The 13,583-nt window shown below is 43.7% G+C and overlaps 1 protein-coding gene and 1 long non-coding RNA gene across 5 annotated transcripts in view; one reads left to right on the top strand and one right to left on the bottom strand.

Annotated features, from left to right (window-relative positions):
* The window catches only part of SLC4A1 (solute carrier family 4 member 1 (Diego blood group)), a 50,005-nt gene extending 38,376 nt beyond the window's left edge, over positions 1–11,629 (top strand). For all 4 annotated transcript variants that reach the window (XM_066631315.1, XM_066631314.1, XM_066631316.1 and 1 more), the window contains 7 exons: positions 1,156–1,329; positions 2,371–2,460; positions 2,665–2,831; positions 3,210–3,463; positions 4,501–4,670; positions 7,253–7,426; positions 9,668–11,629. In XM_066631315.1, coding sequence (XP_066487412.1) covers positions 1,156–1,329; positions 2,371–2,460; positions 2,665–2,831; positions 3,210–3,463; positions 4,501–4,670; positions 7,253–7,426; positions 9,668–9,748 — 1,110 coding nt within the window. In that variant the 3' untranslated portion in view covers positions 9,749–11,629. The remainder of the gene's footprint in view (positions 1–1,155; positions 1,330–2,370; positions 2,461–2,664; positions 2,832–3,209; positions 3,464–4,500; positions 4,671–7,252; positions 7,427–9,667) is intronic.
* Positions 1–13,583, bottom strand: part of LOC136654350 (uncharacterized) — a 28,598-nt gene that overhangs the window by 6,740 nt on the left and 8,275 nt on the right. The window lies entirely within an intron of this gene.

Genomic DNA, 13,583 nt, shown 5'->3' with positions numbered 1-13,583 from the left:
TGTGTGTGTGTGGTGAGGGGCAGAAACATCCCTTTAAGCAGAAAACTAGCACAGCAAAGAGTGGACTATTGTGTCTTCTATCCTTTTTGTTCCTTGGCTGTTTTTTTTTAACATGACAGAGCATTCAAAAATAGGATTCCCTACTTTCCATCTGAAGTGGGACAATTCACTTTGTCATCTCAAGTTACTACTATCTTACAGCCCAATACTAGGCATGTCTACTCAGAAGTGAGTCCTATTATAGTCAATGGGGTTTACTCCCAGGTAGGTGTGGATAGGATTGCAGCCTTGGGGCCCAAACCTATCCAACTATCCAGCCCCGGTGTAGCCAAAATGCAGCCCCAAGGTAAGGGAACAAATGTTCCCATGCGTTGAGGAGACCGTTTCCTCTTCACCACAGAATGCAGTCCACACCCCATTGGCATGGCTGCACTGGCACTGGAAAATTGGATAGGGTTGGGCCCTCATTCTGCTACATGAGTAGAACAAGCCTAAGGCTGCAATCCTGTACACATCTACATGGAAATACGCCCTGTAGAATATAGTGGGGCTTATTAATAAGTAAACATCTGTAGGATTGTATGTATGTGTGTATGTATGTGTGTACATATGTAGAACCTTTATTGGCATAAACAATCAACAAACAAATATATATACAGCTGTGTGTGTATTTGTTTGTCGATTGCTTATGCCACTAAAGGTTCTACATACATACATACATACATACATCTGTAGGATTACACTTTAAGACTGAGTCTACGCATGCAGTTGAATGAGATGGTAGAATATGCAACACAACTACATACTATAGGTAAGTGGGGGTATGACTTTTAAATGCACTTCTGTGCAGAGAACTTACAAGGAGAAAAGTATCACATTAGGAAGAAAGATGTGCGTCATCTGTTGCACTGGTATTTCACTTGCAAATCTTTTTAACATAGCTTTGAAAAATGGCATCCCCCCATGGTCTAAAGTGGCACAATCTATAACCTAGAATTCTACTCTGCCACCTTCAGCAGGGAGTCTTTTGCCTGATGCACAATACAACTTAATACGGTCATTGCAGTGAAAGCTTTTTTGATGGTGGTGATATCTGGTGTGCTCTCCCAAATTTCTTCCTGCTTCACTTTCTAACACGTATGCCCCCTCTTGCAGATTTTTAAGGAACACCCCCTGCAGAGACAGTACGAATACTCAAGAAATACCACAGGATGGCCAAAAAACCCCCAACCCAACACTGCTCTGCTGTCCCTCATCCTCATGGCAGGAACCTTTTTCATCGCCTTCTTCTTGCGAAAGTTCAAGAACAGTGCTTTCTTTCCTGGCAAGGTAATTGCTGCAGTGCACTTGAGTGAAATGGGATTATGCATGTTTGGGAGGGGATGGTGAGTAGGGAATTTGAGAGGGAGGAGTTTAAGACTGCGTCTTCACACAGCCACTGCTGAATTCCATGGGGCCAATGAGCCAGATGTCTCGTTGAATTCCATGGGGCCAGTGAGCTGGAGGTGTCTTGTCGGGCACCCATAGACCCTATGGGTCTATTCGGATCTGCACCAGTGAAATTGCTGGCACAGATTTGAGCAGCCCATGTAGGACTTTCAGACATAGTAGGGGGGGATAGGATGTGGCCTGAACTACCACCCCCGTCTGCCCTCCCCTACCCAGAAACACCCATGTCCCAACCTGCCCACGCCTCCTTGCCGCCCAGCAGTGCACTTATCCCTGGTCAGCAGGTGACACTCCAGCACTGGTGGAGGCACATTTGCAACCATGCGCATGCCTGTTCTGCTGGTAGTAGCCGGCATAGGATTGGGCCTTTAGTATTGCCCTGGTACAAATTGTTTTCATTGCAAAGTACACACAGCTCAGCATTATCAGTTTTAGGTTTATATGTATTAACCTAAACTAATTAACTAACATATAACTAATGGAGTACTGTAGCTGTGTTATGTTTTTTTTTTCCATTAAGCTGTCCACTTTTGGTGGAGTAAGGTTGAGTTTGACAGTAGTGTGTCTCCTGATCAACAGTCAGATCTAAAAATCATGCATCAGATCAGCAGCTCAAACAATCCCTGGCACTATTCACTTTACACACACACACACACACACACACACACACACACACACACACACACACACACACACACACACACACTCTGCTTGTTTGGTGAAGGGAAAGATTAATAAGGTTACTGATTCGAAATGACTAAAACAGTACATTGTTATTCCTTTGTCTGCAGGGGCGGTATAGATTCCTGGTCTGGCAGCTGAAACTGACTCTGAAACCCCCAGAGACATAGCTGTCCTCATTCATCCCTAATTCTCAGCCCTACATTGCCAGATTATAACATGACTCTTCTATTTCTGCAGCTCCGCCGTGTGATTGGAGACTTTGGCGTTCCCATTGCCATCTTCATCATGGCACTGGCAGACGTCTTCATTAAGGACACCTACACCAAGGTGAGCAGCAACTGGTTGCTTTTTCAGTTGATGCTCTCTCCTTCTAGCTTTGATACTCCTTTTGTGCAGAAAAAAACAGATGATGCACATGCATTTTCCCATACCCAAAGGGCTAAGCTATAACATTGCCCAAATTGAGAAGGGTGGGACACCAGCAGGTTTAGAGTTCATTTATGGTTCTCTTGTTTTTTGTTTTTTTTCCAGAAACTGGAGGTTCCATCAGGCCTTACAGTCTCCAAGTCACAAAACCGGACCTGGTTCATCCATCCACTTGGAGCAAAAAACTCTTTCCCCATCTGGATGATGTTTGCTGCAGTTTTACCAGCCCTCTTAGTCTTCATTCTCATCTTCTTAGAGTCACAGATCACCACGTAAATAATTGGGAAATGGGTAGAGAAGACTAGGAGGGATGTGACCAAGACAAGGACGGACAACACTTAGCTGTGGGCAGAAAGATGATGAAAGGAAGTCTATTGGATAAAAATGAGACAGGGAGGTGGAAAGCAAATCAGGACAAGCAAGAAGCCTTGTCAGGGGTTGGTTGGGGCAAGAAATGAGCCCGGCTGTGTGCATTCCATGATTGCCCTGCATGAGGGTGGCATCTGCCCTCAAATAGAATATCCTGTTGTGCGTTTAATTAGCACATCACATCGATCAATAGTCAGTGAGATTCTGACAGTTGAGATGTCAGGTCTATTGTGGAAACGTATAAAACCTGTTCCTGGTTTGCCTGTTTTTCTTTTCTCTAGGTTGATTGTGAGTAAACCTGAGAGGAAGTTGGTGAAAGGGTCAGGCTTCCATCTAGACCTGCTTCTAATTGTTACCATGGGGGGCATAGCAGCTCTTTTTGGCATGCCCTGGCTCAGTGCCACTACAGTGAGGACCGTCACGCATGCTAATGCCTTAACTGTGATGTCCAAGACTACCGTCCCAGGGGAGAAGCCTCATGTCCAAAAGGTCATAGAACAGAGGATCACTGGCCTCCTGGTGGCTATTCTTGTAGGTGAGTTCTTCTGAAGTTCATGCGACTATTTGAGGGGGAACAGGCTTTCTAAGGACCAAACTAAACATAACCGGGGCAACCATGTTTGTTCGAATTTCTGCCTTGTTCATGTACAAAGCAGAGGGTGAGGTAAGGTGAGTTATGACAGGGGAGGGGAGCCATGTGCTCTGTCACCAAGAATTTTTTCCCCTTCCAGTTATTGTGGTTAAGAGTAGCCATTTTAAGACAAAGGGGAAAGTACAGTACTTTTTTATACACTAATTCATTAAATGTGTGGAGTTTTTTTAGCAAAGAAAAAAGATGACCAGGATAGGAACAACATTATAAGATCACAAGTGGTATGAAAATCTAAGGTTGGGGAAATTGTAATCTTACTTAAACTTGATCAGTAGCAGATACAGAAACACTCAGAGAAATTAACTGCCTGCACTACACAATTCACTGGTGGAGCTGCTCATTGTAACAGGGTGTTGTGATCATCTCTAGAATTTTCATGTGGGTCTTGTAAAGGGTTGGATTTGTCAGTGAAGGTTACAGTAGGCCTATCAGTGGCTGCCAACTATGAGCCCAATCCTATCCTATTTTCCAGTGCCGGTGCAGCTGTGCCAATGGGGCATGCACTGCATCTTATGGTGGGGCAGCAGTCACACAGGTCTCCTTAAGGTATGGGATCATTTGTTCCTTTACCTTGGGGCTGCATTGCGGCTGCACTGGTGCTGGAAAATTGGATAGGATTGGGCCCTATGATAGGGAGAAGTGCAGCCTCTATGTTTGGAGACAGCATATACATCTGACAACCAAAGGTTGGGGAACAATCAGCTAGTGACTGGTCATTACTAGCATGTCTTGCTTGAGAAATCCTCTGGTATCTGACTGATGATTACTGGTAGACAGAAATCTGAGCTAGATTGTTGGCTTGATCCAATACTGTATGGCAATTGCTCTTTTCCTCATCCACCCCCAGTTCACTTGATTTCTCCTTATTTGGAGCTGTGTCATCTCATAGCTTGTGACATTGCCTTTTGCCCTCCCTACAGGCCTCTCCATCCTCATGGAACCAATCTTGAAGATGATTCCCCTTGCAGTGCTCTTTGGCATCTTCCTATATATGGGGGTGACCTCCCTCAATGGGATCCAGCTCTTTGACCGCATCCTTCTCATGCTGAAACCTCCTAAATATCACCCAGATGAAGCTTATGTTAGAAAAGTAAGCCTAAAACTAGGAGAAGCATGTGGAGGCAGGCCTATATAGGTGTCTCTTGAATGTCAATTTTTGGGGAAAGCTGTGGTGTATGAATACTTCAATGATAAGTGGTGGGGAAAACAGATAAGGAAAACATATGGAAATGGCTGGGTTCCATCTGAAATATGTAAAGTAGTCATAAAGGACAGTGCCCCTGAGCATGTGAAAAGTACCATTGGTTCACTCTAACCAATGAGAAACCACTGTAGCCAATCTTTATACTTTTGAGATTAAGGCGGAAGAAATGACTTCTATGGAGAAGATATGGTTTCCATGCAGGTTTTGAGCACCCACGCTTCTCTCTTTCAAAAATCAGCTCCTCAGTTACTGATTTTGAAGCTACTGTAATTTCCTAACATTTTGACTCAGACCCCATAAGAACATAAGAACAGCCCTACTGGATCAGGCCATAGGCCCATCTAGTCCAGCTTCCTGTATCTCACAGCAGCCCACCAAATGCCCCAGGGAGCACACCAGATAACAAGAGACCTGCATCCTGGTGCCCTCCCTTGCATCAGGCATTCTGACATAGCCCATTTCTAAAATCAGGAGGTTGCATATACACATCATGGCTTGTAACCCGTAATGGATTTTTCCTCCAGAAACTTGTCCAATTCCCTTTTAAAGGCATCCAGGCCAGATGCCGTCACCACATCCTGAGGCAAGGAGTTCCACAGACTGACCACACATTGAGTAAAGAAATATTTTCTTTTGTCTGTCCTAACCCTCCCAATACTCAATTTTAGTGGATGTCCCCTGGTTCTGGTGTTATGTGAGAGTGTAAAAAGCATCTCTCCATCCACTTTATCCTTCCCATGCATAATTTTGTATGTCTCAATCATGTCCCCCGTCAGGCGTCTCTTTTCTAGGCTGAAGAGGCCCAAACACCATAGCCTTTCCTCATAAGGAAGGTGCCCCAGCCCAGTAATCATCTTAGTTGCTCTCTTTTGGACCTTTTCCATTTCCACTATGTCCTTTTTGAGATGTGGCGACCAGAATGGACACAATACTCCAGGTGTGGCCTTACCATTGATTTGTACAACGGCATTATAATATTAGTCATTTTGTTCTCAATACCTTTTCTAATGATCCCAAGCATAGAATTGGCCTTCTTTACTGCCGCCGCACATTGGGTCGACACTTTCATCAACCTGTCCACCACCAACCCAAGATCTCTCTCCTGATCTGTCACAGACAGCTCAGAACCCATTAACCTATATGTGAAGTTTTGATTTTTTGCCCCAATGTGCATGACTTTACACTTACTTACATTAAAATGCATCTGCCATTTTGCTGCCCATTCTGCCAGTTTGGAGAGATCCTTCTGGAGCTCCTCACAATCACTTCTGGTCTTCACCACTCGGAAAAGTTTGGTGTCGTCTGCAAACTTTGCAACCTCACTGCTCACCCCTGTCTCCAGGTCATTTATGAAGAGGTTGAAAAGCACCGGTCCCAGGACAGATCCTTGGGGCACACCGCTTTTCACCTCTCTCCATTGTGAAAATTGCCCATTGACACCCACTCTTTGTTTCCTGGTCTTCAACCAGTTCTCAATCCAGGAGAGGTACTGCCCTCTAATTCCCTGACTGTGGAGTTTTTTCATTAGCCTTTGGTGTGGGACTGTGCTGAATGCCTTCTGAAAGTCCAGATATATAATGTCCACGGGTTCTCCTGCATCCACATGCCTGTTGACCTTTTCAAAGAATTTTAAAAGGTTTGTGAGGCAAGACTTACCCTTATACACTTCTGCTGGGCCTCTATAACTGTTGTTTTAAGCTGTCTCCATGCACTCTGGAGATTGGACTCTTTTTACCTTCCCTTTCAACCTCCTTCTAACCAGCCTCCTCATTTGAGCCTCCTCCCATTCTACATGCCAAAACTAGAGGCTTAAATTGAATAAGGGCTCATGACAGCTCAGCCCCAGAATCCGTTTTTGGTGCCATCACTAGAAGGTGTGGCATCATAACAAAAACATCTTTGTAGTCATAATGAAACTCAACAATGACTCTAAGAGTACAGTTCCTCAGTGATGCAGGAAAGGGTGAGGAAGGATTTCCAGGTAAGAGGGTATGATGGCTTGCGGCCTAGCATCTTAGTTTACAAATTACGCTGACAGAAATACACTGAAACCAATTTGGGGAGATGGATCCGTGATAAAGCTTGAGTATTGTGTACAAAGTATCTTATCAAGTCCAGTTAAAGAGACCTCAGATAGATGGGCTAGACAGACCTCTTACCTGAAGCCTTGAACATCTGCTATTACTGAGAATACACAATACAGGCTGGTTTCAATCAGTATATGGCAACTTCATGTGTAAATGTGTTTTCAAAGAATTGAGACAATGTGCAGGCTTTAAGGCTGCCCCCCCCCCACTGGTATAAGTAGACTCTTCTAACCGGCAGGTTTTGCCAGTGGTTGAATTAACCTGCCATAATGTTTTTAAAACATGGATGCATTTGCCAGGTGGGTGTGGAAGTTGGAAGGTGAAACAAATAATTAGCCTACAGCTATCTCTGACTGTTGCTTGCATTTTCCTCCTTAAAAGGTAAGGACTAGGCGCATGCACATCTTCACTGTCACTCAAATAGTGTGTCTGGTCTTGCTGTGGGGAGTGAAGACAACCCCAGCCTCCCTCGCTTTGCCATTCCTCCTGATCCTAACAGTGCCTCTGCGACACCTCCTTCTCCCACGAATCTTCACTGACACTGAACTCAAGTGTGTAAGTATCACTGGGCTTCCTCTTCTCACTAATAATAATATTATTATAATAACTTGGTATTTATATACTGCCTTTCTGGTCATCGGATTACTCCTCTGACTTTATTCAAGGTGGTTTACATAGGCAGGCGTTTCTAAATCCCTCAAGGGGATTTTTACAATCATAAAGGTTCTCTCTTTCAAGACCAACAACATTTCAGAATGGATCTTCCTGGTTTGGTCTCACTTCTGGCCTCCAGTTCTCCTACGCAGGTTGACAAGCAGCTCCATCTCTCACATGGAGCTCAGCCAAGACGCTTCTTGCTCACACCAAGAGCAGGTGGAATCACTCAGCTGGGCTTGTCAGCTGCTTCAAGGTCTCGCCATTCTCAGCCGTTCAGGGAGCTGCTGATGTCCTCGAGCTGGCGACCTTTTGATGTTATCTTTGGGCTAATGGAGGCTCTACCCTCTAGACCAGACCTCCTGCCCTAAGCACTAAATAGTCAGAAGCAAGGGAACACCTCAGGAGTGTTATGGTAGTCTTGGGGTTTCTTGAGCAGTGACTGTAAAGGGGGAGTTCCCTGAAACTCAGTAATAGACAAGCTTTCCTGAAAAATTGCCCACCACTATTGAACTTGCCCTGCAAGACATAGCTTCAGGGGGCTATTGGGTGTGCATCATCAGTTCATGTGGAACAGTGAGGCCCAATACACTTCGCCAGTATTCCATGTAAACTAACTGGTCCCCTAGCACAAGCCCTAGAATCTTCTACAATGCGCAGATAAACTTATGTGAAAAGGTTTTCTTGAAGTTAGAATGTTTGAATACCACTGCTTTCTGGGTTGAATGAGTAGCCTTGAGTTCCCAGAATAGGGTCATAAACCCCATAATGGGCCAGGTCTCATTTAACATAATGCAACATTTCTCCAGTTTGAGGTCCCCCAATAGGTTCACTTGACATATAGAATTAATCTTTCAGTCCAGGATTCCTTTCCCTTGCTGAATGGAAATGAAAGATTCCTGGAGTGGACTCGAAGAATTATTCTTCATTTCCCAATACTTTTTCAGGAGAATGGAAACACCAAGTGCAACTCAGCAGAGAAGGGAAAAGTTGGAAAACTTATGTGTTATCCATGTGAAAAGGGTTGTGTTGTAGTGCAAAATTCACATGGATTTAAGTGTCAAGATCTGCCAAAAGGACAGGAATTCAGGAATTATTTTATGGTCTTAGGACACATTTGTATAGCACTTTTAACCATTTTTCATTCACAAAACGTTTGCAATCTTTGTGCTCTCAGCAGCATTGTGGGGTTAGATCTCTATTAAACCAGTTTTACTGATGGAGAATTGAGGTTGTGAGGAATGGGAGGAGATCTGAACTGCCAGGGAACTGAAGTTATGATGACAGTCCAAAGCTCATTGTTAGAGTACATGCTTTGCATGCAATAGGCCCCAGATTCAGTCCTTGGCACCTCTAGCTAGAAAAGATGTTAGTAACATTGATGAGAAAGGCACTTTGAAGAGACATTGCCAGTGAGAATAGATGGTACTGGGCTAATCTGACCAATGTGCCACCCGGGGCCCGGACTGCAGAAGGCCCCTCCCCCCCAGGAGACTGCTGTTCCCCTCCTTACCGTTCAGTCTGGAACCTAGCATGACATCCTCTGGCCCTCTGAAACCCTTCTGGAGCCTCCAGAGGGCCTTCCAACAAATACTGGAAGTAATGCTTAAAGGCTCTCTGGAGGCTTTAGAAGGCTTTAGGAAAGCCCTCAGAAAGGCTCCGGAGGGCAAGTGGTTGTTGCAGCAGTGCGGTGGTTGGCGTGGGTGGAGATACTGCCTCCACAGGCCTCATAGGCATGGCACCCCAGGACATTTGCCCCCTGACCCCCCTAGGAATGCCAGTGGACTTGACTCTTTGTAAGTCAGACCAAAACCACTTATGGCGTAATCCTAACCCCTTATGTTAGTGCTTTCCAGCACTGACATAAGGGCAATGCAGCTCTGAGGTAAGGGAACAAACATTCCCTTACTTTGAGGAGGCTTCCGTGAGTGCCACCCAACAGCAGAATGCAGCACACGTTCCATTGGCACCGCTATGCCAGTGCTGGAAAGCACTGACATAAGGGGTTAAGATTGCACCCTTAATCTTTCCTTGGCAGACAAAAGATGTACCTTAGCTTTCTCAGATTCAAGCACAACTTTCTATCTGCTGAGTCCTACTAGGTTTCTAATAGTGTTCCCTAATCCTCAAATTTCCTTCCAGTTGGATGCCGATGATGCTGAGGTGACTTTTGATGAGACAGAAGGCCAAGATGTTTATGATGAAACCCAGATGCCTATTTGAGCACCCACTGTGCAATACTCTCCAGACAGACAAGGAACCAAAATATGGAATCTGGAGGAACATTTCTTTGCAGCTATATGAATTAGAGGATACAGCAGTTGCACACTGGTACACATTCCATAGGTGTAAATATGTGCATCATTATCAATACATGAATTCCATAGGATTTAAACAGCTAATGTATTTAGATCCTTTCCAATTCACCATAGTTCTATAGTAAAATGTTAGCAAAGATTTAGAAAACAGACTCATTTTCCCCAAGGCGGGGAAAAGTCAAAGATATGCAGGTACTTTTCCAAGGAGATTAGAAACTCTTCTGTGGACACTCTTACTAACGCCACCTGTAACCCCACAGCTCCTGTGTTTGTGTGTGTGTGCGTGTGTGTGTACGCATGTGTGTGACCACATGCAAGTGTGCATGTGTGTGAAGCTTTATCAGTTGTAAACAGAAGGCAGCATGCCTACTATTGTCCCAAAGAGGAGGTGCTTCTGTCAGTCACCAGAACCAACACATAACAATGAAAGAACATGCTGAAAATCCAAACCTAAGGTCAGAGATTCAGAAGCTGGAAGGGACCAAATCTGTGACTGAAGTGCAAAAGAACCAGCAGAGTGGCATGTTCTTTCTTGAACATGAGAGAGGCTGAGTCCAAAAAGGTCCAAGTGAGCAAACAAGGTAGTGGAACAAAGATGGAGGAAATACCCTACAAAAGTGCTGTCTTGGCAAAGGAAAAAAGCATTTTCTGTCACCTGAGATAAGAAACCGGAATACAGAGATGGCAGAACCAACCAGCTACACAGAAAGATCAAGACTGCTCCATGAGCAAGGATGATGTTGGATTAATAAAAGCAGATCTCTGCACTTGGGTTCAAGAGGAAGCTGGGCATTTTTCTTTGCAGCTAGATATGTTTTCTGGTGAGTTCACTGCCAGCCTTTCCATTGGGACTTCAGGGATAAGTAGTCGGAGGCCATCATCTGAAAGAGATGTTTTTGCCAGTGTTAGCCTGTTAGTGGTGTGGATGTTACTCTCCTCTCCCTGGGAATCCCTGCTTTCTAGCTGGGGGGGGGGGCGGCTACAGAAGCCACATGCCCAGCAAAATAATAGAATCTGTTATCCGGTGCAGGTGGCATCCTTCCTGAAACTCTGAGCTTTCCATTTAAAACAAACATTTTAGACAGGGGTGTCAAACGTAAGGCCCACAAGCCGAATGCAGCCCCCAGAAGTAATTTATCCACCCCCTGTTATAACTGGGCTCTCCCAGCCTGATAATTGGGCTTATACCTTGAAAATATGAATAAGATTTGCACATTTTCTCCTCTGTCATTTGTAGCTAATGAGTTTCTATGTGACAACAAAGTGCTTATTTCTAGCCACCATCTGCTTAATGATGTCACTTTCTGCTCAGTTATGTCACTTCCAGCTCTCAGCAGGCAGCATGAATGCTAACTTCGGCTCTCTGTATGAAACGAGTTTCACACCCCCGCCTAGACCTCATGGTGCAAGAACAGCTTGCACAGCTCTCCAATGTGTTCCTCATTTTCTCTCTGTATCCCACCTAGTTCACCAGCATATTCCAAAGTCTGTGAGAACATATAACAGAAAAGCAAAATAAAGCAGATATACGCAAATAGATGTAATGACATTATGTATTCTTACTGCAAAGTATGGATTTTATTTTTGCACATAGTTCTAACAGTAACTGTCATATGCATCAGTCCAACAACTAAATGCAGTAAGAGGTCTCCATAGATGCTGCTGCCTTACCAGCGCACTAAAAAAATACTGTGAGAGAGTACCACATCTAGCAACTTGGTGATATATGGCTAATTCCATGCTGTACTCCACAGGGATCCCCATCCTTTCCCCTCCCCAAGCTTGTGTACTCCCCAAGCTTGTGTGCAAGTGGGTTTGTTTCTCTGCCAGTCCTGGACTGAGATCTGTGTGCTCAGTATCCTTCATTTGGCCTTGCCTACCACCACCTCCACCCCAGTTCTCCACCTTGTGCAGGAATTTGGGCAGTCCAGTAGCCTACTCTTCTCCAATTAAATGATGTAAAGTAAAAATCATCTTACTTTTTTATGCACTAGGCCCTGAAGATTCCAACACTTCCACTGATTTCTGCTTGGGAGGGACAAAAGTAATGAATCTGAATATAAGAACCAGTGTTACACTATGCTTTTAGTAATGCTGGTCCCCTTTAGGGTGTTTGAAAATACAGATTCTTTCAGGGACAAGCATCTGTCAGGAAAGTGTGAATCGGAGGGTACCAGTAATCATTCCAGCAGTAAAAAGATAAGTGTTGGTGACTTTCTAAAAAGTTAGTGATTTCTTTAAAAGATTGGTACCAAGACCCAAATTTGAGTGCTATGGTAAGCTCTCTCTTACCCAGAGGTGCTCTTTCCTTTGCGCATACTTGGTATGATCCAGGATTGAGCCCTGGCTCAAATTAAGAGCTGGTGAGCATGAATCTGAATGGCAGTAGGATTGGGAAAAATTAACAGTAATATTTCTTCAGGCGATGCCTAATCAGCTTATAGAATTGCCATGAGATGTGATGATGGACTCTAGCTTCATTGGCTTTAAAGAAATAATTAGATGAATTAAGGAACAATAGGCCTGTTGGTGGATGTTGGCCATGACAGCTAATTGAAACCTCTATCGTCAGACCCAGCATTTGTCTGTTAGGAGAAGTTGAGGACCAAGAGGGGAGGAGTGTCTCTATCAGGCTTCCCAGAAGCATCCTACTGTCAACTTTTCAGAGACAGAAAGCTGGAGTGGGTGGGCCCTTGGTCTGATCCAGCATAGCCTCAAATGGGGAGAGGGAGACTACTAAATACATTCAAATTTAAGCTCAGAGCAAAATTGTCAGCTGATTAATTAGTTCATGTAGGAAAGAAGTCTTAGGATCATACTACCCTGACTGAATTCACAACCATAACGCCAATTCATGTTGGCCAAGGATCAATGTATCCATTTTCTTTTAAATATAATTAAATTATGTTAATTAAAAACATAAAAACTAAGAGCTGTTGCAAATATCTGCAACAACCTTACTATTTAGGGTTGTCAATTTGATGTCTGGCAGTTCTCCTGTGCTTTTAAAAGCTATATGACATGCTGAAACGTATGGATGGATCTTTTCTCCAACATGGAGCTGCAATATAGTAAAAGCTTTAATCTACTGATTATTTTTGCAAATTATCCAGTTGTTAAAGGCATAGGAGCCTTCATAGGAATACAGCCCTAGTTGTGAGGAGTATTGTGCACATTTTAAGTTAGAAATAATTAGTATTTGTAATTTATTAAAATGATATTTAATATTTTAATAGCTTTGCAACTTTTGGTTTATCAAACAAAAATGAAGGAAGCTTTGCAAGAGATCATGTAATAGTGTGGTGTATTTCCTTTGTGATTTTTATCTGATTAAGATATGATTGACTTAAGCCAATATTGTTACAATGGTTTTTGCTTGATTTGAACAACAAAAAAGGCAATAAACCTTTTTAAAAAAAATAAAACAACTTGTTCATTGTATTTGCAGTGTAAAACAAACATTCCAGTCTGCAGATAGACGCTGGAAGTAGGGATTGGTTTATATTTGTTACCAAAATCGTTGTGATGTACAGGAGGAATCACGACCTCTTATGAGGAATGAATCTAGATCTTTGCAGGATCAGGCCTTTTCTAGTGAGACAATCAGATCAAGGGCACTGACAGATACACTAGCCTTCACTAAAGTAGCCTTCACTAAAGCCTTCACTAAAGTAGTAAAACTTTGCCTGGGCTGTGCCATTGTAGAAGGCTAAGCAAGGCTCAGAATGCTTCTCTATACA

The sequence above is a fragment of the Tiliqua scincoides genome, chromosome 5, assembly GCF_035046505.1.
Source record: "Tiliqua scincoides isolate rTilSci1 chromosome 5, rTilSci1.hap2, whole genome shotgun sequence".
Lineage (NCBI taxonomy): Eukaryota > Metazoa > Chordata > Lepidosauria > Squamata > Scincidae > Tiliqua > Tiliqua scincoides.
Note: the sequence above shows the minus strand (reverse complement) of the source record. Positions and strands in the feature narration are given on the sequence as shown.